The sequence below is a fragment of the Camelus bactrianus genome, chromosome 8, assembly GCF_048773025.1.
Source record: "Camelus bactrianus isolate YW-2024 breed Bactrian camel chromosome 8, ASM4877302v1, whole genome shotgun sequence".
Classification (NCBI taxonomy): Eukaryota; Metazoa; Chordata; class Mammalia; order Artiodactyla; family Camelidae; genus Camelus; species Camelus bactrianus.
In genome coordinates, this window is record NC_133546.1 from 66,585,192 (window position 1) to 66,611,362 (window position 26,171).

General features: G+C 42.8%; 1 protein-coding gene across 1 annotated transcript in view; it reads right to left on the bottom strand.

The window, feature by feature from the left end:
• SH3BGRL2 (SH3 domain binding glutamate rich protein like 2) overlaps positions 1-5,918 on the bottom strand; it is a 59,969-nt gene extending 54,051 nt beyond the window's left edge. Inside the window, exon 1 of the mRNA XM_074368705.1 lies at positions 5,477-5,918. Coding sequence (XP_074224806.1) covers positions 5,477-5,521 — 45 coding nt within the window. The 5' untranslated portion in view covers positions 5,522-5,918. The remainder of the gene's footprint in view (positions 1-5,476) is intronic.
• Positions 5,919-26,171: the final 20,253 nt, after the last annotated feature.

Below are 26,171 nucleotides of genomic sequence, written 5' to 3' on the forward strand. Positions count from 1 at the left end.
TATTCCATATAATTCCACATCCAGCTGCTGATTTTAAGATTCAGGAAATTTGCCCACAGTCTTTCTAATGAAAGAGGGGGAATGCCATCAATCAGTCTTTCTATTTCAACTCTCATCTTGCATGCTGTTACGGGTGTAATTATGTCCCTGCAAAAGATGCTTAAGTCCTAACCCCCAGTACCTATGACTATGACTTCTGACTTATTTTGAAAATAGGATCTTTGCAGATGATCGAGTTAAGATGAAGAAGTCATTAGGGTAGGCTCAAGTTTATCTCAACTATGTCCTTACAAAAGGGGGAAATATGGACACAGAGACAGACATACACACAGGGGAATGCCATGTGGACACGAAGACACATCACGGCCCTCCACCTACGTGCTGAGGAGGGCCAGAGATTAACAGCAAAGCATCAGAAGTTAGGAGAGAGGCATGGAACAGAGCTTCCCTCACAGCCCTCAAAAGGAAGCCACTGAGTCAACACCCCAACCTTGACTTTTAGCTTCCAGAACTGTCAGACAGATTTCTATTCTTTAAGCCCCACAATTTTGATACTTTGCTAACGGCAGTCCTAGAAAACCAATACACAAGACTTCTCTGCCTGAAGTTCCCTTACAACTTTGTCCTCGGGGCCCCAACTTATTCCTGCTTCTCCTGATTATTCCTTATACACTCCCCACCACTTCCCTAAATGCCCTCCACGCCCTCCCATTCCAACGCCCTGCAGTGCTGTTCCTTGTTAGGGGTACCACTGGCATTTTTCACAGGGCAGCTCTTATGGGGGACTGTCTAGTACATCAAGCATCCCTGATACTCTCATTCCCCTAAGGGCGTGACAGTGCCCACAGTGGAGAAATTCTGCTCCAGGAGCCTTGAAGCCACCTGTCTGCCAGACTTCAACTGGGGGTCCCACTGTCTACCGCGTATGAACGCATTCAGGTCAGTCAACTTCAGCCTCTCCCTCTATAGAATGGGAATAAACCTTGCCATGCGTGACTCTGAGGATTCAATGAGTTAAAGATCCTGGCAAGCCCAGGCTTACCCTCACTAGCTCCTTCTGGCGTTAGAATCACTTATGAATTAAGGCTCACACCTACCTGGTCACATCCTGACTTTAACTGCCTCAGAACTCCTTTTAGAAGCTCCTGTACACAAGTGAAGCTTCACAAAACATCCTGTGGAGATGGAACTGATCACTGCATGTTTAAAATAGTTCTAAGTCATGCAAAGCCAACCATGGGTATGCCTTTCTACAGCTGCAAAGAGCGAGAGGAGTCTGAGCATAGTTTCTATCTGTTCCCCTCCACCCCTACCCCTATTTGAAAACACAGTTGCAGTCGTGGGCAAAGGTCCATGTTTTCCATCTCTGCTTCCAATTTCTTTGTAACTTTCCCTCCCAGGGACGGCCCCCTCCAACATCCAGGGATGTACAGCTATAGTCTAGCTCATTTCACCTCGTCCCAGGGAAACATCCCCCAATCAGTCCTTCATTCTCCCTGAAGAAATGGCTTGCATCCCACGTCTTTGGGAGATGGAGAGTCAGCACTGATTTGTACCATGAAGGCAGAGTCTGTGTCTGTTCTCCTGAGCATCATACACACCTAGCACCCAACAGAGAGCCTGGTACTTAACAGGTTTTCAATGATTGTTTGATGAGTGTGTGTCAATCAATGTATGAGTGGACGCACGAACAAATACATTCAGGAGTCAGGAGATCTGGCTTCCATTTAAGCCTCAGCTCTGCACCGACTGACATAAATGACCTCAGGGAAGCCACTTAACCTTTATGCTCAAATCTTCTTCTCTGTGAAATGAGGTGGTTGGACTCACTAGCAAATCTCTTTCGGGGTTCGTCCAGCTCTAACAACAGAGCCCAAGAACTTGAACAAAGAGTGGAAAACTTTATTTCCTTTTTGAGAAATTTCAGGCAGGACAAGCAGGAGGGTAAAGGTTTTTTGAAATCACATACCAGGGGTCCCTCCCTGCCAGGCAGCACCCTGTTCCCTGCGGACAGAAGACTCCAGACAGCATACCAGCCACAGGTCCTGAAGACATCTCTCAAGATGCTGAGCACCCTGGAGTTTGTTATTATGGGTTGCTTTCAAGGACTACCTGTCCTCAAAAGAGGTCCACAGGGACTTCTGCCACCTGCCCCTCCCACCTAAGGTCCCTTCCTTTCCAGCCTGAACAAGGTGGGCTCAGGCACTATCTCCCCAGCTCCAAATCCAGTTCAGTCCCTCTCCCTGCCATCTGCCTGAGGCTCCCACATGCATATTTTATGATTTCTGGCACATTTCCTCCTTATCTGACATCCTGCAATGCCTCCCTCTGCTGCCTATATTATTTCTATCTCTGGTAAGAATGTTCCCGAAAGAGGCATGTGTCCTTGGGCTGTACTTTATTACCGGTGGTTTCACCTTTCCTGTCTTATCTCCCTGCCTGCTCCCCACCTGAATTCCTCGAGGATGGAAACCACACCCTCTGCTATCCTCCAATTCCCAGAAGACCAAGGACAGAACTGGGCAAAGAGCAGACCCTTCGAAAACGCTTGTTGAAAGAATAAAATAATGAATGAGTGAAATCACTGATTCTAATGTTTTTCAATTAGGAAGTCATATTAACATATTTCCTGGGTAAAATTACCAAGACCGCCCCTTTTGGGTATAGAACCAGAATAAGTTAAATTTAAAATGGTGCTTCTCTGACTTCGCTATTTTCTTTAGACTGAAATAAAATGTCCTTGAGTACGACATGAATGACAGCAAGATGATGGGCTGCATAAGAAATCTGATTTTTAGGAATCCATAGCATAATAATGGGGCATTACTTTTATTTCCTAGTGACAGCAGGTTGTACCTGGAGCTGGGGAAGAGAAAAGGACAATTATCCCTTAGTGTTAATTATTCCAATACCACTTTTAAGTGTTGAAGCAGGAGAGTTCAGGGAAATTAGAACAAGACGTGAGGATTTTCCCTAAACAGGTGGTTTGTTTAAATCTTTTGTTGATTCAGGCAGAGCATCTTTTTGGAAAATTCCTGGGACTGACTTAGCTGCTTAGTCTAATTCTAGTCACATTCTTTCCTTGCAGTTTAATAAACTTCAGCTAAAACCAAACTGACTCGGGAATCAAATTCTTTGTTCCTCCATGTACTTGCTGGTGACGGTTGGTCATCGAATAGAACAGAGCCAATGGACAACACAACATTGCTGGAGGGGAAACATTGCCACACCGTCATGACAGCGGAACTCGGCATCATGCTGTCAGCCCCAGTGAGCCTCTTCTGCTCAACAGTTGACCTAAATGATCCCATTCCACCTTAGGAGTCATTAATTCTTGCATATGAGCATAATCTTATCATTATCAAAAGTATCTATATGATATAATTGCAGAAGAACATAGGAGATATTACAACGGGTGAGACTCAATGACTAAGGATTGCTTGAGACCTGAAAAGATCAAGTACGTTAAACTAGATAACTAGTGTTTACCAACTGCATGTCTGTGATAACCAGAGTGTCTTCCAGCTCAGATCGATTCATGTCAGAAGACATACCATTGGGCAGGGCAGTGAGGGGACCTGAGACCTCACCAGAGACCTCTCACCACAGGATAAGAATAAATTCACCTTGATACTAATATGTATATTGTTAAAGTGAAGGAAGCTGTTATGAGGATTTATATACATTTACCCAACGAATGAAGTCCAACCATTTTGAAGCTAGAGTGCAATTCTGAGTTATTTATCTCAATCCTTCATTCTCTGGACAAGAAACTCAGGCAGAGATGAGGTACCTCAACCAAGCTCACATCACTCGTCAGAGCCTATCTCAAAACTTGGGTATCTTAAGTCTAGCTTCATGTGCAAAACACCTAACATTAAATTTAAAAATTAAAAAGGCACATAGCAGGCAGACAATAAATATTTGTTAACAGAACTGAGAAAACAGAGATGCGGGGTTCCAAAACTCTCCTGATAAACTACCTACTGACAGGATAGGCCAATTACCTCAAGTTTGACTTTGACTTGTCCAATGTACATAGTGTGGGCTTCTTAATACTGTAAAACATCCCTTCTGCAATCAATAAAAGGCTATGGTAACAATTACCGAAATTTGAAAAAAATCTATCCACAAAACAGCACGGGTTTCCTCACACATGAAATATTGCTTCGGTGGAGAAATCTATAAAAGGCAGGTATGACTAAGCAGCCACAAATAACAAGAAACACCAGAACTATCAGGACTCTGCAGACCAGGGCAAGCCTGCAAAGAAAGATAAATTGTAGTTTCCCATCTACTTTTTCTAATGCAAAAGAGGGCCTTTTTTCCTATTAGAAGTTAATTCCTTTAAACAAAAACAAACAAACCTCAGTGTTGTATTGCAAGCAACATTTTATTTCATCCTCCATCTCACCTGTTTCAGAAAGAAATTTGGGAAAAATCTGGTTGAGTTGCTGAGCAGGTAACTGGCCAGACCAAATTTTAAGCCATCAATATTGCGCTTTTTTGTTATATTTGTATATATCTCACCAAAGAGCTTCTTAAATCTATAGTTTAACTCTTAGCTAAGGTAACCAAATCTTAATCACGTAAAATATTGCTACACGTCTTATTCAGTGGGCTATCAAGTATATTACTGAATTTTCCTTAAAGTCTGACATCTAGCTATGTAACTGCTTCTTAAAAAAAAAATTCAAGGATATCGACCAAACAAAACAGCTTAAAATAATTAAAATGGCCACAATTTATATATCCCTAAGGTGAAACTGAGCACATTATTCCATTACAGGGGGAAAAAAACAAACACATCACATTTACATATAGATGTAAAAATATTTATAGCACCCTAGGCAAAAAAAAAAAAAAAAAAAGGACAAAACAAAAAACCCTGGCACTACTGGACAAACCTGGTTTACGTTCTCTTTGCTCAGGTACAAAACTGAAGAAATGCACTTGGCGGCGGGGCAAGGTGGGTGGAGAGCAATTCCCACTTAAACTTGTTCCATTCAGAAGCTAGGGGAGCACACCAAGCAGCCTAACAAGCGCCCGTACAAAACCTAACTGTGCTGAAAGTCCCAAATCGGCAAGAACTGACACCAAGGGAAGTGGGGACCCCCCCCGGGGACCCCCCTCATGAAGCTCTCGGACCACCCCTCCTCAAATTCCCAAGCCACGGAACTGGCGCTGGGGGCTTCCCGCCGACTCCATTTTCCTGCCGAGCTGTCTCCCCCTCAGGCGGTGCAGAGTGGGCATGTGGGTGAGTCCGGGGTCCCGCACCCACCGCTGCTCCCCGCCCTATTCATTGTTGTCCAAGTGCGATGGATCACCTGCCGGCGCGGGCTCCCGCGGCCGGACGCGCAGCGCGCCGAGACGCACAGGGGCGAGCGTCGCGCGCCTCCCTCAGGACCCGCGCCCGGCGCCCCCGACCCGCGCAGACCCGACCCCGGCCCGCGGCCGGTCCCCTCGCGGTGCTCACCGCCACGAAGCCCGAGGAGGAGGCGATGAACACGCGGATGACCATCGTCTCGCCGCTCCAGGACGGACCGTGTGCTCCCGCGGGCTCGGGGCTGGCGCGGACACGGAGGCAGAACTCGGCTGAGAGCCGCCGCCGCCGGCGCCGCCACCGCGGGGCACAGCACTCGCGTCTGGGAAGATCGCGGGGATCCGGATCCCTTCCGCCGGGTCGGCAGATAAAAGCTCAGCGCCTCCCGGCCGCCGGCCGAGGTAAGGGGGAGTGGGGAGGGGAAGGGCGAGGGCAGGGAGCCGGCCTCGGGGCGTGATGGGAGTTGTAGTCTCTGTCCCTCCCTGGAGTGGCGGGTGAACCGAGCTCCTTCTAGCCGCCTCCTTCCTACGCGTCCATCCCGGACGCGCGCAGGTGCCTGGAGGGCAACCCGAGGCTGGAAAGCAGCTGTGACGGGGGTGGCGAGGATCCTGGCCAGACGAGGAGGGGAATAGAAAGCTAGGCAAAGGGGCTTGGCTCAGAGTCTAAGCTTGGGTTCTGTGTTGTGGTTTACTGGTTTGGAGCATCCCCATCCAGAAACGTCAACAAACACTGTGGTGCTTCGGAGATCAATCGTCTCCGGGCCGCCTGTGACCCCGCGGCTGGCGGGGTGGGGCGGGCCGGGCGCTTGGAAGGTGGCGGCGGTGGCGGCAGTGGCGGCAGTGGCGGCAGTGGGGGCAGTGAGGACCTTGGGGACAATGGGGGCGGTGGGGCTGGGCGCTCCTCTGTTTTCCCAGCGGCTCTGGAGATTACAGAAAGGTGATTCTCTGGGGTAAATGAGAGGGTTTCTTTCTGTGTAGACGCTGAAAATTAGAAGCCCAGGTGAGAGCACAACCGGTATTTTATTTTTCTAGCAAAACTGTAATTGTAGTAGAAAAGAAAATAAATACTAGGAAAATTAGAATCCTACTATCAACATCGGGAATCAGGACCCCACCCGCCCCACTCCCTTCCCTGCACAATGGCTTCGCCTCACTGCACCTAATATTTACAGTTGAGCCAAACCTGTACCTTTTTTTAGACCTGCTGCATATTCCAGCGCAGTCTCCCAGGAGGGTGCTGTTAAATAAAAGCTTTTATGTAGTTGCTAATAGTTTAGGAATACTTCTTTAGCAAGTGGTTTCTGTTTCACAAAAGCGCAAGCCTTTCACAGTTTTGTGAAAATGAACGTGTTTTCCCGGCAGTACTGTATTTACTTTCTTCCTTTCGGCAGGGGAGTTTTAGCAGAGTTCTGGGAACAATGTTAATTAATAGTTCTAGAAAGAAAGAAATTAGATGATGAGGTCTCTGGCTCTTTGGTGAGTTTCTTGCAAGAATGCTAATCGTTTTGAAGAATTTGTTTTTTAGAGCGATTTCGAATATTTCAGGTGTATAACCTTTCTTATTATTTATCTTAAGTCATTTCTGTAGTAGTGTATTTTTTATTTAGTACAATAACAGAAGGTACAATCCTAATGGGACTTCATTTCTTCTTACTGTTGAACAATTTTACCTATAAATTTTGCTGGAAATACTGTCTCTCTGCAAATGTGCTTTAATTTGGTTACCACAAATGTAGAAATGAATGTTTATAAATTTTAAAATAATTTTCTTAAAGGCAAATGCTGTATTTCCTGTATAAATGAAACTTCATAAAAGTCTAAATTTTCTTCCCTTTGGAGTGGTTCAGCTTGAATGATATGGTTAAACTCAGCAAATGGGAACCCAGAGCCTATGCTCTGAAAGGTACCAGAGTGTATGAGAAGCTGAATAAGTCATTTCCTGAGTCAGCAGAGCACCTACTGTGCGCAAAAGAAAGGCAGGCACAGAAATAGTGCCAGAACAAGACACACTGTACCAATGGAGTGTTGTGTGATATAAAGGAAAGAGAGGGAAAGGGTGGCCTTGTAGAAGAGACTTTGAAGATGAGTAGGATTTCTGCTGGCAGACAGAGGGAGTGCAGGATGGACTATGCAGAGTCTGTGAGAACAGCATGGAGTGGGTTTGGCTTCAGGAAGGGCTACGCGGGTAGGGGACGGTGCTGAAAATACAGCTTTGGATCAATGCAGCAAGGGGTTCTCACCGGGTTATCTGTCCAGCTCCTCGCTCTTTTCTGTAATCTGTTCCTCCACTTTGATCCGAGGGATCGTAGGGGTGGTGTCCCAACGCCCTTTCTGTTCACACAGCAAGACCCAAACCCCTGGACACAGCTGATTGCTCTAGGGCTGAGCACCTGACCTTGGCAAGGCCAGGCAACATCTCTGCCCTAAGGATTTGGAATTAGGACTAAGAGAGAGAGAGCTTGAACTTTAACTTGTGACATGGGAGCTCAGAGCTTTTAGAAGCCATGTTCCAACATGAGAACCGGAGAGGCCGAGGCAGGTAGTCAGCAGGAAGAGAACAACACAGCAGATGTGTGGAGGGGAACAGAGATGCACTTCTGGGAGTCCTGTTAACGCTTTAACCCAGGAGCCCTAAAACTGGCCTGTGTGTCAAATCCAGTTGGTTGTCTATTTTGTAAATAAAGGTTTATTGGAACACATTACTTTTCATGTTGTCTATGGTAGAGTGACAGACACCAATATGGCCTGCAGAGCCTCATACAGAAAAAGTTGGCTAGTTTCCATGTTTATGGTTCAACTCCTATATCCCTTGAGGCCTGTGTCATATTCCTGTGTCCATATCTTAAAGTCCTCATCTTACCTAAGTCACTTCATACAGGTTTCTGTTTTGTGCAACTAAAAATGCCCCAAGAAGTTTGTACTTAGTTTGTAAGCATTCTGAGGAAGAGAAGGATACGGTCTGAGCTATGGTTTGAGATGATTACTCTGCTAATAGTTAGCTCTGTGCTCTCCACCCTGGGTGAAGAGGTTTATCTCCAGTGCTCATGTGCAGGACAAAATGTTAGCAGTCCAGGAACCCGCAATAGCCTGTCTGGGGTTGAGACCCAGAGAGTGACAGAAAGTAGAAGGCAATCTGGGATATCAGCTAAGAGTCCAAGATCAGCATCAGGGTATCATAGCACGAAGAGGATCTGATGCCGATCTCACAAGTAAAGTCTGCAGATAAAGCAGGTGGCTGAAACTTAAAGACAGAACTCAGAAAATGGAGTAGGTCATTAGGCATTAGGGAAGTTGCTCCTGCATTGCCTGAGAAGTAATCCCTTTTACGAGTCATCATAGACCATCTGGTGAGAGTAGGTTTTTTTCCCTTAGCTTTATTGACACATAATTGATGTATAACACTGTGTAAATATAAGGTATACAACAGTGATGATTTAACATACATATATTAAGGTTAGTTAACAGACTAGCGTGTTTTAAAGCAGGGGTTTTTAACTTTTAGTAGTATGAAGTCTACAGATTCTTTCTCAAAAAAAACTTTCTAAGTACAGAAAATGAGAGATAGGATTACAAAGGAAACTACTTATATTGCAAAACAATTATCAAAATATTAAACAAAGTCACAAATGTTTGCTGCTATTACAATGGTGTGTTGCCTACATTCCTAATTGAAGACATAGGTAAATTTCAGTTACAGTTTAGTGAAAATAAAAAGATTGTTTTTCCTCTCATTCAAGTTCATGAATTCCCTAAATTCTTTCCATAAGTCCCTAGTGGAATGGGTACGTGTGGGTGTATGTGTGGGGGTGTGTGTGTGTGTGAGTGTCAAGAATCCCAAGTTAAGAAATCTTGGTGTCTGACTATATCCAAATCTGTAAAAGCCTGTGAATTTGCCTAAGAAGAGGAGCCATGAAGAGTTCCTTGGAGAATTCCTCCATTTAAAACTTGGAAGGAGAACAGGAATTAAGGAGTGGAGGAGCAGGGGGAGTGGGTATAGCTCAGTGGTAGCATGCGTGCTTAACATGCACGAGGTCCTGGCTTCAATCCCCAGTACTGCCATTTAAAAAAAAAAAAAAAAAAGAAGTGGAGGAACAATCGGAAAAGTACAAAACCAAAAGAATACAGCATCACAGAACCCAAGAGAAGGGTTTTAAATTTCAAGAAGTAGGGAATGGAATAGCAAGAACACCACTGGAAGTCAAGGGAGGCGATAATAAAGATGGAGGCTTTGAGTTTGTTAGGTAGGCAGCCTGAGTTCATATTCCCGCTTTGCCACCTAACATCTTGGGCAAATTTTGTCACCTCCCTAAGCTTTGGTTTTCATGCCTATATAATGAGTATAAATAATGGCTGTCACTTCAGATTGCTATGAAGATTAATTTTGCTTAGGATTTTCTCTTAAGTTATGCCTTATGGTATCTGTCAGCCCACAGCCCTGCTGCAGGATACTCCCAGTCCACCTGGTTACAGCTGTTTGGACCACATCTGTGTACTCCCCACAGTGTGACTTATTACAGCCTGAAAGTAATTTATGACAGTATGACCAGGCTTAAAAAAATACATGTTGGAGGGGGAGGGTATAGCTCAGTGGCAGAGTGAGTGCTTAGCATGCACGAGGTCCTGGGTTCAATCCATTAAAATAAATAAATAAACCTAATTATCCCCCACAAGATAATTTAAAAAAGGAAAAAAAAATCCATTTCTTAAAAAAAAGAATACATGTTGGCCCTCTTTCAGGAATTTGCAGTTGGAAAATGGAAAGACTCAGGCGATTAGCAGTAGAAGTGTGAAGGAGCACGCTGCGAGTTGGGTGGGTGGGGATGCAAAGCTCTGAGCATGTAGAGGCAATGAGGGAACTGGTTGAAGAATAAGAAGATGAAGTCGGTCTGTGACAGGAGGAGAGGAGCTGCTATGGAAGGAGAAGTGGAAACCCTAACAAGGTGGCGGTGGCCATCTTCCATCCAGTCTCAGTGCCTGTGAACCCACAGCTGCCAAAGTTCCTGCCCTTGGGTTGCTGTCTTGTATCTTCTGCTAGTTTAAAGGGTCTCTTTTCCTGGTAGCTACACCATCTAGACCAGAATACCCACGTAAAGTGCAGATAATAAATCATGTCCCTATACGGGTTAGGAAGCGACATAAATGAGGGAGGGGAGGTAGGTCCCAGAGCACAAGTTTTCCCTAGGAGGGATGTAGTAAACTGGACAGCACGACTCAAACATTCAGATTTTTGTCTAAAATATTCTGATTTTTCAATGTGGACTTGATGTTTAAAAACTGAGCCAACTAAGCCAAAACCATCCGCAAGCCGTGTACAGCTCTGCAGTTCTCCAGGTTTCTCCCTCCCCTGTAACTAGAGCCCTGAGCCCAGTGTTTGGCGCCCAGCAAATCCACAAGAAGCACTAGGCACTATTATAATAATGGTTTGTTATCATCACTGACCTTTGCGAGAGCAGGCGGGCGGAGGCAGAAGCCAGATTGCAGCTGCTTGAGGATGGATGGCTAACGAGGCAGCAGAGGCAATGATCTAGGCTTTCTGATTGGCCGTTGAGGAGTGATAAGAGGGGAGGAATGCGGACAGAAGCTTGCAGGGGAATTAGGGAACCGCAACATTCTTCATTCAGGTTTATCTCCCCATTAAATGAAGAGCTCTTTTAAACAGTCTGGAGTCACAGCTGTCCAGGTTTTATTTGGGGATGGAATTGAATTCGATTGTTAATTCTGTTTTCTCAGGGCTGCCCTGTTCTTAACATCACTTAATCCAGTACTACATAGCTTCCCAAGAATTTAAATTTTTTTTAATTGAAGTGTAATTGATTTACAAAGTTAATTTCAGGTGTACAGCAAAGCAATTCAGTTATATATATATATATTTTTTTAGATTCTTTTCCATTACATGTTATTACAAGAAATTGAAGATAGTTCCCTGTGCTATACAGTAGGTTCTTATTGTTTATCTATTTTATATATAGTAATGTGTATCTGTTAATCACAAATTCCTTATTTCTCCTTCCTTCACCATTTACCCTTTAGTAACCATAGTTTGTTTCTGTGTCCATGAGTCTATTTGTGGTTTCTTTAGATTCCACATATAAGAGATATCATACGATATTTGTCTTCTCTGTCTGATTTACTTCACTTAATATGAAAATCTCTAGGTCCATCCATGTTGCTGCAAATGGCATTATTTCATTCTTTATTTTTACGGCTGAGTAGTATTCCATTGTAATATACCACATCTTTATCCAGTAATCTGTCTATGGACATTTAAGCTGTTTCCATGTCTTGGCTATTGTAAATAGTGCTGCTATGAACATTGGGGTGCATGTATCTTTTCGAATTGGAGTTTTCTCTAGATATATGCCCAGGAGTGGGATTGCTGGATCATATGGTAAGTCTATTTTTAGTTTTTTAAGAAATCTCCATACTGTCCTCTATAGTGGCTGCACTGGTTACATTCCCACCAACAGTGTAGGAGGGTTGCCTTTTCTCCACAGCCTCTCCAGCGTTTATTTTTTGTAGACTTTTTAATGATAGCCATTCTGACTGGTGTGAGGTAATACCTCATTGTAGTTTTGATCTACATTTCTCTAGTAATCAGCCATATTGAGAATCTTTTCACGTGCCTGTTGGCCATCTGGATGTCATCTTTGGAGAAATGTCCAAGAGTTTAACTTTGTAAGGAAGGTCAATAACTACGCCATGCCTGTCACAGTCCCTGTTCTGCTCCAGGCAGCTGCCCCTCTGAAAGCTGAGTTAGCACATTTGGCTGTCAGTGAGCCACAGATTTGTGGGAGAGAGGTTATAAGCCAAAGGGCAGGGGTAGGTCAGAGTGATTAAGAACCAGGCCTCTGAGTCAGACCTGGATTAATGTCACAGCTGTATGACCTTTCTTAGGTGGTTTATGTAACTTGCCAATACCTCCAAGTACAGGGGGTAGGGGGGACTTAATGGAGAAGATGTGAGTTAAGTGCTTTTCACTCAGTGCCTGGGACATAGTTTGGACTCTGAAAGTATTACCTATTATGAATCATGCAGAGTAAATCAGAGAATGGCCTTCATTTGCATAAAGCATATGAATCCTATAAATATTTCTGTTTCATGTCTGTGATTGGAACTTTCTAAATAACAAGGATCTGGTTCGTCTAAGACTCTTTGTACAGTGCCATGTTCAGTTCAAATACTTAACAAAGTCTTTTTGATGTTAATGAAATTTAGAAGCCGTACTTAAGATAAAAGGAATATTAGTGAAACAAAGCAGCAATGAAGTCAAATAATGCAGCTAGAATTTCATAGAGAATCCATCCACTGCTTTTATGTGGCTTCCCGGGGCCTGTCCTGTCTATTCTTAATAAAATAAAATCCTAATTAACAGAACCATACTAAGCAATCCCAGAATTGGATGGAACTGTCAGCACTCCTGTTTAAGCACTAGAGGCAAGTCATAGAGCAAGGAATTAGGCTTGAAACCAACATTCAGGACATATCCTTGAATCAGTTCACATTCAACCCAACCAACAGAGTGCCCTCTCCTTTCTCACAGGAGAAAACACTTTCATTTCCCTGATGCTTTTGATCCAGGAAAAATGGGGCACAAGAGGATAGCCATGTGCCAGGTCTTGGGCAAGTCCCTGGGATGCGCCCCACCAAGTAAGGGTCTTTGGGTTCGTGCAGGAAAGAATTCAAGAGTGAGCCATAGTTGAGTAAGGGTGGATTTATTCAGAGAGATGCACACTCCATAGACAGAGTATGGGCCATCTCAGAAGGCAAGAGAAAGTCTGAGATATGGGGTTGCTAGTTTTATGGGCTTGGTAACTACATATGCTAACTAGTGGGAGGATTATTCCAGCTACTTTGGGGAAGGGGCTGGAATTCCCAAGAACTGGGCCACTGCCCACTTTCTGACCTTTGATGGTCAGCCTTGGAACCTTCATGGCACCTGTGAGAGTACCATTTAGCATGCTATTGTATTACAATGAGCGTATAATGAAGCTCAAGGTCTACTGGGAGTTGAATCTTCCGCCATCTTGGTGCTAGTCTCTGTGTCACTCTTTCAGTGGTTGTGCCCTGCCCCCTCTCCTCCTGTCTCACCTTGTTCCCACTCGAATATGAAAAAAGTTAGGAGAAGAGAGCTGAAGAGCGGGAGCCACCATCCTGGAGCTGTATTAGAACTGTCACAAGGAAGGTCTGAGCTCTGCTGGGAACCACAGGAAGGACAGGAAACCTCTGTGCAGTTAACATCTCACAGCTGTAGTCATTCAGGACGTGTCAGATGCTGGGCTGCGTGCTGGGGACTCAGCAGTAAATCACAGTCCTGACCCTCATGGAGATTATGGCTAATCAGGAAGGTGAAAACTGAACAAGTGTATGCTAGGTGCTTGAAGGAAAAACTATTTTTATTGTTTGTTGTTGTTTTTAATCTTGTAGGATTCTCTTAATCAACTATTTTTGGTGTGTGTGTATATATATGTATGTATGTATTTTTTTTTGGTTACCTTTTTTAATTGAAGTATAGTCAGTTTACAGTGTTGTGTTAATTTCTTGTGTACAAGATAGTGGTTCATTTATATGTATATATATTCCTTTTCATATTCTTTTTCATTATAGGTTACTACAAGTATTCCCTGTGCTATACAGTAAAAACTTGTTGTTTATCTATTTTATATATGGTAGTTAGTATCTGCAGATCCTGAACTCCCAATTTATCCCTCCACACCCTCATTTTCCCCACGATAACCTTAAGTTTATTTTCTATGTCTGTGAGTCTGTTTTTGTTTTGTAAAGAAGTTCACTTATGACTTTTTTTAAGATTCCACATACGGTATTTGTCTTTATTTTCTGGCTTACTTTACTTAGTGTAACAACTTCTAGGTCCATCCATGTTGCCTCAAATGGCATTATTTTATTCTATTTTTTATCACTGAGTAGTATTCCATTGTATAAATATACCACAACTTCTTTATCCAGTCATCTGTTGATGGACATTTAGGTTGTTTCCGTGTCTTGGCTATTATAAATAGTGCTGCTGTGAACACTGAGGTGCATGTATTTTTTTCAGATTGGAGTTTTCTCTGGATAAACGCCCAAGAGTGGAATTGCTGGACCATATGGCATGTTTGTTTTTAGTTTTTTAAGGAATAGATGGATGGATAGACAGAGAGAGAGAGAGAAAGATAGATAGAAAGAAGAAATGTTCACATATTGAGGTAGGGGGAAGTCATTCTGGCTTATACGTAAGTTAACCTGAATTTTTTGCTAACTGAAACAGCCTGTTTGTGGCCTATCAAACTACATGGTACGTCTGCTTTAATTATTAAAGAAAAGGGAACATTGACCAGAAGTAACAAATGTCCATGTTAAAAAGAAAGATTAAATGCCCCTGCTCCCGGGAAGTCAGCGCTGATTCTTCCTCAATGATAAGACCCCCTTCCCAGGTGTCAAGTCCGTACTGACTCAATGTGTATGTGCCAGTCTGTTTATTTTTTGAAACCTTGAAGAAGTGTATTCCTGACTTGTTCAATGTTCTTTTTTCTGACAAAATAGAAAACTGTGCTGAAAACCCTGCTTCTCCAGAGCAGTTTTACAGAATAGTCTGGGAAGATGGCTTCTGGGCTATAGTTCTTTGTCTGGCTCAAATAAAGCTCTTTTCTATTTTTATTACAGATTGTTTATTGATGATTTTCATTGTGCATATATATATGTATCTCCCTAGGCACCACCCCTCCCAAATTGTATGCCAGGTTGGGAGATGATATCACAATAACAAAATAAAGGTTAAGAGTTGATATTGCTTAAATATCTAGACAACACAAATTAGAGGAACTCCCAATACTCTACAATATTTTGGTTATTAGTTCACTACTTTATAAATGAGTATCATATTATAATAAACAAAAATTTACATTTAGGTTGTTGTTGAATTCTGAGACTATTTTAATTCCTCGTGAATACATTACTAATGAGCTTTCAGTTCATTATAATTTCTCATTATGCTAGGTATAAAGGCCATTTAAAATAATTGCAACTGAGGAAGTATATGAAAATGTTTATCTGTAGCTACAATTAGAGAAAATGGAAGAGTCAGGTTAAACAAACACAAAGTCTTGTTTTTGCAATTATTACTTTCTTTTAGGGTTTTCCTATGATTTTGAAGAGCCTATTGAGTGGAAATTATGAACATTATTTGCTTTTAGTACTTTTAAATACCTGAGCCATAATGATTTTGAAAAGGACATTGAAGTCTTTGCCTTTAAATTCCTCAACTCTTTCCTACAAGTAAAATCAAAGGGTGGCAAAAAATATACAAGCACTTCAATAACTAGGTTACCACTTCTTTTCCTGAGTTCTTTGCATCCATCTCGAGACAGTTCATTCAGAAGCAACTTAAATTGCAGGTATCGCCCTACGTTGGTCTCCACTGTGGTGAGAGCCGTTGTGTTTCAGTAGCATCTTTGAGAGGGAAAGCATTTCTGCATTAAGTGGAATTCCATTTAACACTGAAGTCAAGGAGCAAGACTTCCCTGTGAATGTAACTCATTGTATTTGGAAGCCATGATCTGGCCCAGGTATCACTAAGTTTATGGCAGAAATGAAGCATTTAACAAAGGAGTTCTAGTTCTTCCAGTGCTCATTGCTCTCTGGTTGTAAACCAAACATATTTGAAACATTCATTAAATTCTTCTTACCCCAAGAACAATGTAATGGAAATGCCTTATTTTACTTTAACCGCGATTTACATTTCCCAGAATGTGGAGCTTTTAAAAAGCCAACCTGTTCACTTTAATTGTTAAACACCTGCTCCCTATTAGCAACTTAACGAATCTCTTCTCAGCAATTTGCATTTTTTTAACTTTTTAATAATTATTAAGACCTCATCTCTCAGGACCAGGAAAATATTAATATGTTTTTGTAATTCCTGAGATGCATGTGACTTTGACAGCTTTTCAACAGAGGGGGTATTCTGCAATTTAAAATCCATACCACAGCATTTATCGAGTTCCTACTAGGCACTGGGCACTCTTCTAGGTGCTGGGACTATCAAGATTTGTAAGACAGAGTGTGTGTGTTGGAGGTGGAGTGAACAGTTTTAGCACAAACTAACTCCTTGAGTAGAAGCACAAAGGCCAGTGAGTGAGTGAGTGTGTGAGAACTGTGCCGGGGAATGTGGAATATGGGTCCTTGGAGAGGAATCTTTGTAGTATGATCCAAAGTTTACTTGCAATATGTATTATTACTGTTCTGGTTTTAGGTGATAAAGTAGAATAAGTTATATTTTCAGTAGTTAAAAATCTCATCAGTGTCTATTTTCCTACAATTTGCTAGTTTCCCTTTGCTCCTCAGTTAAGGGTAACAACTGTGTATGTGGAGTCAGGGTTGAGGGTCAGAGCTGCAGAAGCAGACAGAATTCTGCAATACTGAATAGCAACTTATCAGCCTGAAACAGGGACAGGCTTCCTGTGTCCAAAATCCACTTCTGTTCCCATAACAGTTCATATACGTGCAGTGTCAAGTTTGGCTAAATCTGACAGACTTCTAGCAGCAGTGGTGGCGTTTGATTATTTCACATAACAGGAAGAGTACAGGAGGTGAACCCAGGTTTATGGAAGCAATCCAGCAATGTCCTCAAAGCCCAGGACCCTTTCCCCTTTCCAGTCTCCATCCTCAGCATACTGATGTCCTTCCTTGGGCTAGTTGACTCTTGGTTACAAGATAGCTGCCTCAGCCACAAGTATGGCATTGTCATACTATCATCCCAAGCAAGAAGAAAGGAAAAGGCAAGCAGATGCTTTACTCTTATCACAGAGAAAAGGCTTTCTCAGAAGCCCTCAGTGGACTTCTCCCTAAACGTCTTTGATCAGAACTGGGTCATATGGCCAACTACAAGGGAAGCTGGGAGAGTGTATAACAGGAAGGAGAATGCCAGAGGCAAGACAGGTTTAGGTCTAAATCCCCGAGGACTGGGGTGGAGGGTGGGCATACAGCCAACCCAACTACCAGGGTTCTGCCAGCAAGGTTGTTGGGTCTTCGACTAACAACTTATTCAGGAAGCCAACAGACCGAGAAGATGGGAGACTAATTAATGTCCTAGAGAACCATCTTACCCAAGTCAGAGTTCAGGCTCCTTTTTAACTAAAAAAGAGGGACAGGATGTGGCTGATTGTTGCAAACTCCTTGGTGTTGGAATCCTTTGTTCTTGCAGCCATCCACATAGGTCAGGTCACGATGTTCCTGTAAATCTCCAGTAAGGCAAATGTTATTTTCTATTCTGCATTTTATCTTTATATGAATGGATAAGTGTTACACCCTTCAAGGTCAGAGCCTTGAGAATAGGCTGTCCTGTATATTTCAGGCTATAGACAACATTTTTTGTTTTACAAAAGGTGCAGAACCAGCACGACTGAGCACAGGAAACAGAGCAGAGGGTTAGAACCAAAGGAACAGACCTAATATGGAGTCAGGTTTGTTCTTCCCTATTACAATTCCCCACTGTCAATGTCCATTTCACAGTCTTGTGGGAAAGGGGGGGACAACCATTCTGGCTACTTCCTGCTGAACAGAGGTGATGAGGGGGTGATCATGGAATGGAATTGATCAGCCTTGTACGGGGAACATTCCTTAGAATCTTTAGTCAGTGATACAGTCCTCTTTCCTTCTTTATCCACAACTGTTTGAACCTGATGAAACCCCGTAGGACTTCACTGAATTCGGGGTTTTGGGTTCCAGTTCCCAATACATATCTATTAATGTTAACTTTCTTACTGTATCATACTAGATTCCTGTGCTCTTTATTTGGACAAGAGTAAACAAATAGGTTGGCATTTTTCCAGCTACGCTGAAATTATCATCTCAATACTTATCTTTTTTTAAAGAGCAACCTAAGTCTTCCAAGGGTTCACAAACCCATCGCTCTCCAGGCCTGTCAGGAGTTGGGTCATTTTTTGATTCTGTTGATGGTGGTGCTGCTTTAATCTGAGTGTGATGAATCCATCGCTTTACCCCAGCTAACCTGACAGACGAGTGTGTGATGAGTAATACCACGTGTGGTCCTGTCCACCTTGCAGTCAGCTGATGCTCAGGCCATTGTTCCCTCCAGGTTTTACACAGGACTCAGTCTCCAAAGTAAGGCTACTTTGGTTGGATAGGCAGACCTCTTAGAGGCAAACTCATGAAGAGAGGTTAGTATAGCGCTCAAAGTTGTAATATAATTGGCAACTTCTAGGCCTTTTAGAGCATTTATAGATTCTCCTGCCCGTGGAGACACCTGGAATAGCCTACCATACGGTATTTCAAAGGGACTTAATTTACTTCTGCTTCTGGGAGCCACTCTGATCTGTAGCAGGGCAACTGGCAAGGCCCTGTCCCAAGTTAAATTAGTCTCTTGACATATTTTGGCAATGTTCCTTTTTAATGTATGATTCATTTTCTCGGTTTTTCCTGTCAATTATGGATGAATGTAGTTTCCAATTAATTTGCACTATTTTAGACACTTGCTGGGTTATGCTAGAGACGAAAGCAGACCTGTTGTCACTTTGAAAGGTCCTGGACAGTCCAAATCAGAGGATCGTTTCCTTAAGGAGGCGAGGGCTTTAACCACTTAAGAGGCTTTTTCTGTCCGGGGTGATATGCTTCCGCCCATCCTGAAAAAGTGTCCACAAACACTGGCAGGTACCTGAAATTTCCCACGGCTCGAGGCATTTGAGTAAAGTCTATTTGCCAGTCCTCGGTGGGGCAGTTTCCTCTGTGTTTGGTCCCCGTCTGGAGAGGTCCGACGGTAGTCTGGGTCTTTTTTTTAGCACAAATCATTCAATTCTGAGCTACTCGCTGAATGGTCTTTTGTAGGTTGGGCCCCGTTGTATACTTTTGAATCCACTGTAAGGTGGCATCTCTCCCATAATGGGTGTTGTTATGTATGTGCTGCAGCACAGTGTCCAGTGTCTCGGGTCAAGACAATTTCTCATGCACTGTATCTCCAGCCAGGTGAGCTGTGATCAGGAGTGAAACCCCAGTCTTTGGCCCTCTGCTTGCCCATTTCTGAATACACCAGCTGGTATTTTGACAAGTCCGTCTACGGTAGGAGTGACCCTATCAAGGCGTGATAATTGCCTTCCTTTGCTGTTCTCTTTGCAGCTTGGTCAGCTAACCAGTTGCTTGTTATTACATGAGTTTCGCCTTTTTTGGTGGCCTGGGCAGCACATTATGGCCACTTGTGAGGGCTTATGGACTGCTTCTCACAGTGACAGGATCTCAGAAGCATGTTTTGTCTTTATTGTTTGAAGTGAGGAGCCCCCTTTCTTTCCAGATTGCTCCGCGAGCATGCACCACGAAGAATGTGTTATGACAGTCTGTGTATGGATTTGCTCGTATGCTTTCAGTGAGTAGTAGGGTCCTTGTCAGAGCAAGGATTTCTGCCTAAGCCAAAGAAACAGCTCTGATATGGTGTCAGATTTTTTCTTCCCTCCTACAGCAGCAATCAGTGACTGCTACGGTCATTTGCTCAGTGGGACCTTGGGTAAGTCATTTAGCGTCCCTGCCTCAGTTTCAACATCAGTATAAGTAAGAGAATTATAAAACCTGATTCCTAGATTTGGGGGAATTATTAAATGGCATAAACCACTCTAAGAGCTTGAATAAATGCCTGGCACATGGTAAGCTCTCATAAGTATTAAAAAGAGGCACTATATTTCCCAAAGTGCTAGATTTATAACCCAATTCCACAGAGTTTTGGAACTGGACCCTGTGCAGAAGATACAGAACTGGAAAACATGATTTCCAACCCGCAGAGGAGAGTTCTTTCTACCAAACATGTCTGTTACATAATGTCGACCCTTTCTGCTTTTTCCCTCTGTTATCTCCTATTCTTCTCCCTTTCTCCCATTCTCTTCTCTCCCTCTTCCCCACTTGCTCTCACATCTACTCTTCTATCTTCTTTTCCCATACCTGCTCCTTTTCCTTGCTCCTGACCCCTTTCGCTTCCTTTCTGGCCAGGAAATTATCACAGCTTTGCCCTGTTCCTGACTCCAAAGGCTAAAAAAAGGATGCTGACCCTCACACAGGGCTCCAGATCGCTAGGAGACAGTTATCCTCCAAGGACTAACAGGTGATCTGTTCAGAGCTCGGTTAATTTATCCTGTGTGTGCTAAAGCATAAGTAATTCACAAGCCAGGAGAGTCATGCACCTAGTGTGCCAGGATTAGATGATAAACAGATTTCATTGCATTAATTTCCTTTTGCCATATCACTCTCAAAGATCAGAAGAAAATCATAGGGAAAGGCAAAACCCTTCCCATTTAATCAAAACGGTTTATCCACCTTTTAAAAAATAATAAGTAGGGCAGAAATAGGACAAATGACTTAAGAAATGAACTTTGAAAGACTCTATTTGCCAAAGAATTACCCAGCAAGAAAGAACATTTGTTAATCTCAAAAAAAAAAGGTAGAACCTGGCTCCTGGGAGACTGATGAATGGAACACAACAGAAAAAGAAAACAAGAGAATGCATGTGTTATGAGCTTTGGAGACAAGCATGGAAAGAAGTTAGCATCAAGAGAATTCACATATGGGGGGAGAGTATAACTCAGTGGTAGAGGGTGTGCTTAGTGTGTATGAGGTCCTGGGTTTGATCCCCAGCACTATTAAATACAAATAAACCTAATTGCCTCCCTGTCACAAAAAGTTAAAATTAAAAATTAAAAAAAAGAAAAAAATGCTGAAAAAAATCACATACTATATATTTAAAGCTATTCTGAGAAATCTGAAATATTAATTTTTGAATTTAGAAGCTCCAGGCTCAGTGTGCAGTATAATCTTTCTTCACCCAAACTGTATGTCTTGGATGTTAGCAAAATCCTGTGTTCCTTTTTCTTTCTTTTTTTAAAAAATTGCCTTTAAGTTAGCACGAGATGGAAAAGATTCCCATTTGTACCTACTAGAGAAGAGGAAGGGAGGAAACCGGAAGTTAGACCAAGCGGTGTCAAAGCCTCACCCTTCCCTTGTTCATTACTCCCCAGCTGTCCATCTAAACAGGAAAATGTCCAGGGTGCCTGGGGCAGGATCTGAGGGAAAACAGCAGAGTTTCGTTCCTAGTTACCCTCATCTCCACCAAAAGCAAGTGGGTGGTTGGGATGAATCTTCCAGGAATCGACTGTACCTGGGTTCTCTGCCTCCAGCCAGCTGGAAAGCCTTGGCAGAGGTCAAAACCTCAGATGCCGGTGAGGACCCAAAGGGAACGAGCAAAGGCCAAAGGGGCCACCAGTAAGATAATACAAGCAGCAGTACTTGTTCTGAGATTAAATAGCAACAGAAGTGCAGGACTGCAGAGTAAAGTATGCAGGAGCGAAAAAGGAAGATACGTACAAATGTATGTGGATTCGCAGGAATATTGTTAGTATTGTTAGGGAGCAATCACCACTTTCTTTTATGTGAGAAGGGAGAGCAAGATATACATACAGATAGAAAGTAGCAAACCAACAGAAATAAAACAATTGGTTACCTATAGATGGGGAGGGAGGGCAGCAGATGGAGGAGATGTGGATGAATATTGTCAACTTCCTTAACTGTGTTTTTATATAATTTTGAATGTGAGCTGTATAAATGCTCAAACATGTTTTACCTATTCAAAAATAAAATTTACTTATGAAGAAAATAAAAGCAAACCCATTTTGAAATCAAACCAAAACAAGTTACTCTAACTATATAGTATATGGATATATATCATATATATAGAAAATAGTTTTCAAGTGACTTTGAAACATAATACGCTTACTGTTCAGCTTTAATTGACTATATTCTGGGGACGAAAAGAAATGCCCCTCCAAAAAAAAAAAATCTAAAATTCACCAAGTAATTTTCAGCTATTTCCATTTTAAACCTACTTTATGTATATTGTAAACTACAGCAAACTATTAAATAATGTTATTAGAAACCGGTATTTTTCTATGTAACAGAAAAGAAGTACAAATATAAAATTTAAGAAGTTAAGAAAAGCCATGTAATACTAAATTTGAATTGAGAGTATCAGTAAGAACTCATGATTTAAATGTTTTTCTTAGCTTAAGCCACTGAAAGAACTTACAGGCAATGACACTCCAATGGTCATGAGCTCACCAAATACAGAGATATTGGATTTTAAATACTGTTCTCCAGTGAAAGGTCCCAGGGCTCCTTGAAGAAATGGCTGATTCTGGATCTGGGGCGTGGAAAGAACAAGGTGAGCCCAGGACATTTTTTGCATCAAGAAGCAGGGAAGTGCTCGAGCTGGTGGGGACATCACAAAGGACACAGGAGCCAGCCTGCTTGAAGGAGCTTCCTCTGGCCAGGTTTGGTACAGTTTGAGCACCAAAAGTGACTGCAGTTGGTTATAAAAATTGAATAAGAATATGAAAAGGAATATCTGTATGTATATGGATGACTGAAACATTATGCTGTCCACCAGAAACGGACACAACATTGTAAACTGACTATACTTCAATAAAAAAGAATGCAAATTTTAAAAAATTTAAAAAATAAAAAGCCACACATCATAACACTGTTCAAAGAGAGAGAGACAGAAAACAACTGATTTGCCACCATTGAAAGTGACTGTAGCAACTCTTCATTCTGAAAGTTAGCAACCAAAGAAAAAGAGGCACTTACCCGGCCTTTTTAAAATTCATCCCCAATAGGTAAGGAAAAAGCTCTCGTTTACAGAGGCATGCCTGCAAATAAATGAAGAAGAAATGAAAATTTAGAAAATCACCATTTTGCAAATAAATAGTGTCAATGGATGTGTATTCCATTAAGTACAGAACAGGTGATCCACACACCCTGCCAACCAGATTTTCAAGGGAATCCCACCTTTACCATGGAAAGACCTGTGGGTTGTCATGTTAGCCAAATGATCATATTTAGGGTCACTGTTGTTGGACAACCTGGCATTCTGTCTCCTGATTGAAGTGATATGAGGTACAGATCACCTGTGAATTATCCCTGCTAAAAGTCTTTTAACATAATTCCAATCCAGCCTTTCAACCCAACTTCCAGTTTACAGGAAAAATCAGGGGCAGGGAGGGAGTTAAATGATACGACAAGAAAACAATCAGAGAAGTCCAGAATATGAGTTATTCTACCAAACTTTGGCCTGGACTCTCCTGAAAGTCAGTGTTCTAAAACCAAACAAACATACCAAAGTTTGAGGGGCTGTTCTTGTTTAACTTGCTAAACCAAATACAGTGAGTGAAACTTGATTGGTTCTTAGTTCAAAAACCAAAGCAATAGCTATAAAAGCCATTGGAGACAAGGACATTTTAAGCTGGACTGTCTATTAAATTTGGATATAAATAGGGAGCTACTGTTAATTTTCTTATGTGTGATAATGGTTTGTGCTTGTCTAAGAAAATAACCTTAGTCTTAAGGAGATGCAGGATGAAATAAATCTCAAGATGTCCATTACTTCATTTCAAACATTCATATAGATGATAGATAAATAGTTGTGTAGGTAGGTAGGTAGGTATGGAAGAACCAAATATGGCAAAATTTTAATACTTGCTGAGTCAAAGTTTTGATATTTGTCATAATCAAAAGTTGGGTGGAAATCCACATGTGAGTTAAATAGAGTAGGAGACAGTGTCTGGCACTTAGTAAGTTCATGTTCCATGCATTTTCTTTTTGCTTGCCTGGGTCACTGAGCAGAGTTTCCCACAGTAACAAGGGCAGCATGTGAGAGGTGGAAGGCACCAAGGAGATCATCTGTCCAGCCCCTTAATGTGACCGTCAGGAAGATGAGGTCTGGTCCCTGAACACAGTGGTTCTTTGAGGCTTGGCTGCTCTCCCCAGTGAAAGAATGAGCTCTGGAATCAGGAAGATGTGGATGCAAAGCCCCTGTGTGATCTTAGACAAGTCACTTAACATCTCTGAGGTGTATCTCCCTCCCATATCCTCCTAAAGGGGTAATAATATGGTCTCACACAGTCATTATGAGGATGAAGTGAGAACAACGTGCATAAAGAACTTGGGGCAAACCGCCACAAAGCTGACAGTCCCAGTACATGCTGGTTCTTATTACTTCTGCCTCCAACTGCTTGCCATCCTCTAGTTTCTCCCTCCTCTGACCTGTCCTGCAGTTGCCGCTTTCAGCATCCATCTCACTTGGGCTTCCGTGAGAAAGGCCAGGTGCAGGACCACAGTGCAGACAGGCTCCTACACTCTGCTACCATGCTGACGTGCCCTTGTGCTGAGGAAGCATCACTAACAGCTGTTCAGGGCCTCCTGCTCTCCAACGCGATCAAAGACGGTGGCTTCAGCCCCCATTCTTACCAGAGAAAACGTGGAAGAAATCGGGGTGGCTCAGAACAGATTTTATAACAAGAAATAGAAAATAGGAAGAAAAGTATAAATCCGGAAATCACTTGACAGTAGACAGGTGCAATTTACTGTGTGCTGCAGCTCACAGACAGGAGGAGACAATGGCTCTTGAAGTGAAAATAAATAACCACAGCTCGGGGAGTGTTTAATCCATATCAGTTACTGCAGTGGGTGCTTTGCAGGTGTGATCACACTTGATCTTCATAGCAACTCTTTTTTAAATGAATCAGCATATTTATTTTAAAACATTTTTAAAGTTTTTTTTTTTTTTGTAGGGGAGGTAATTGGGTCTATTTATTTATTACTATATTTTTTTTGATGGAGATGCTGGGAATTGAACCCAGGACCTCGTGCATGCTAAGCACACACTCTACCATTGAGCTATAACCACACCCCCAACTACGGCAGTTCTTTAAGAGAGATATTATTCCCCTTTTTCAGATGAGGCTTTGGAGGCTCAGAGAGATGGAGTGATTTTTCCAGTTAGCTGCTGCAGAGTCATATTTGCATCTGGGCTCCACTTAAAAGCCTGCACTTTAATTAACCAATAAGGTACATCAGCTGCGGAGTTATCCTGCCCAGAAATGGCCTCATGGAGGTCACCATGGTGATAAGATCCATTCGGCTGAACCCGAACTGCTGTTTTTTCCAACCACGTCAGCCAGGGAGTACAGGCCAGGTGTAAGCTCATGGCCTAGTCAGTGCAGCCCTTCTTGCTAACTGTCTGACACCCAAGCTCCACTTGAGCCCTTTGCTCTTACTCCAGGAGCAAGTGATCCCCGCAGTGGGGACCCCAAAATTAAAGCATCTGTGGGGCCTCATGGCATCCAGAGCGGTGGGGTGATGCCCAACCAACCCAAGAGTGTCTCTTGAGTGCTGGTGCCGAGGCCACTGTCCCCTGTGGACGTTAACAGTGAGTCCTCCGGGCCACCTCTACCCACACCCATGTGGGTCCCTGTACGAGGAGTCTCTGGGCTGAGCCCTGACAGGGGACCAGGAGTGGCTTACCTGGCCTTTGAGCCCTCTTCCTGGGGAACAAATTGCCAAGCCACCTTGGGTCACTTAAATGGCTCTTTCTGTTTCTGCTCCCAGAGTCCCACCAAATCAGAAAAAGGCTGTAGCCCTCCTTCTCCAGGGACCTGCCTGCTGTCTGTCCTAAGTTACAGTCCCAGCCCTTCCTAAAACTGCCCTTTCCCTCTCCTGTGGCCATGTGCCTTACCCATAATGTTGTCCATCATTTTTCACCTCCAACTCTTTGCTCTTTTTTTTAAACTTTTTGCTCTTTCTACCTGGATCACCTCCATCCAATCCACAATCTCCAACTGGCTAAATCTAATCACCTTTCAAGACTTAGGTCAGGGGTCACCTTCCCCAGGATAGTCTCTATGAGGTGCCTCCCGACAGACTCCCACAGCATCATGTGTCTCTAACATCCATGGTTATTAGCATGGCTTCTGGAGCCAGACTATCTGGCTGTGAATACTGGCTCTGACACCTACCAGCTAAATTACCTT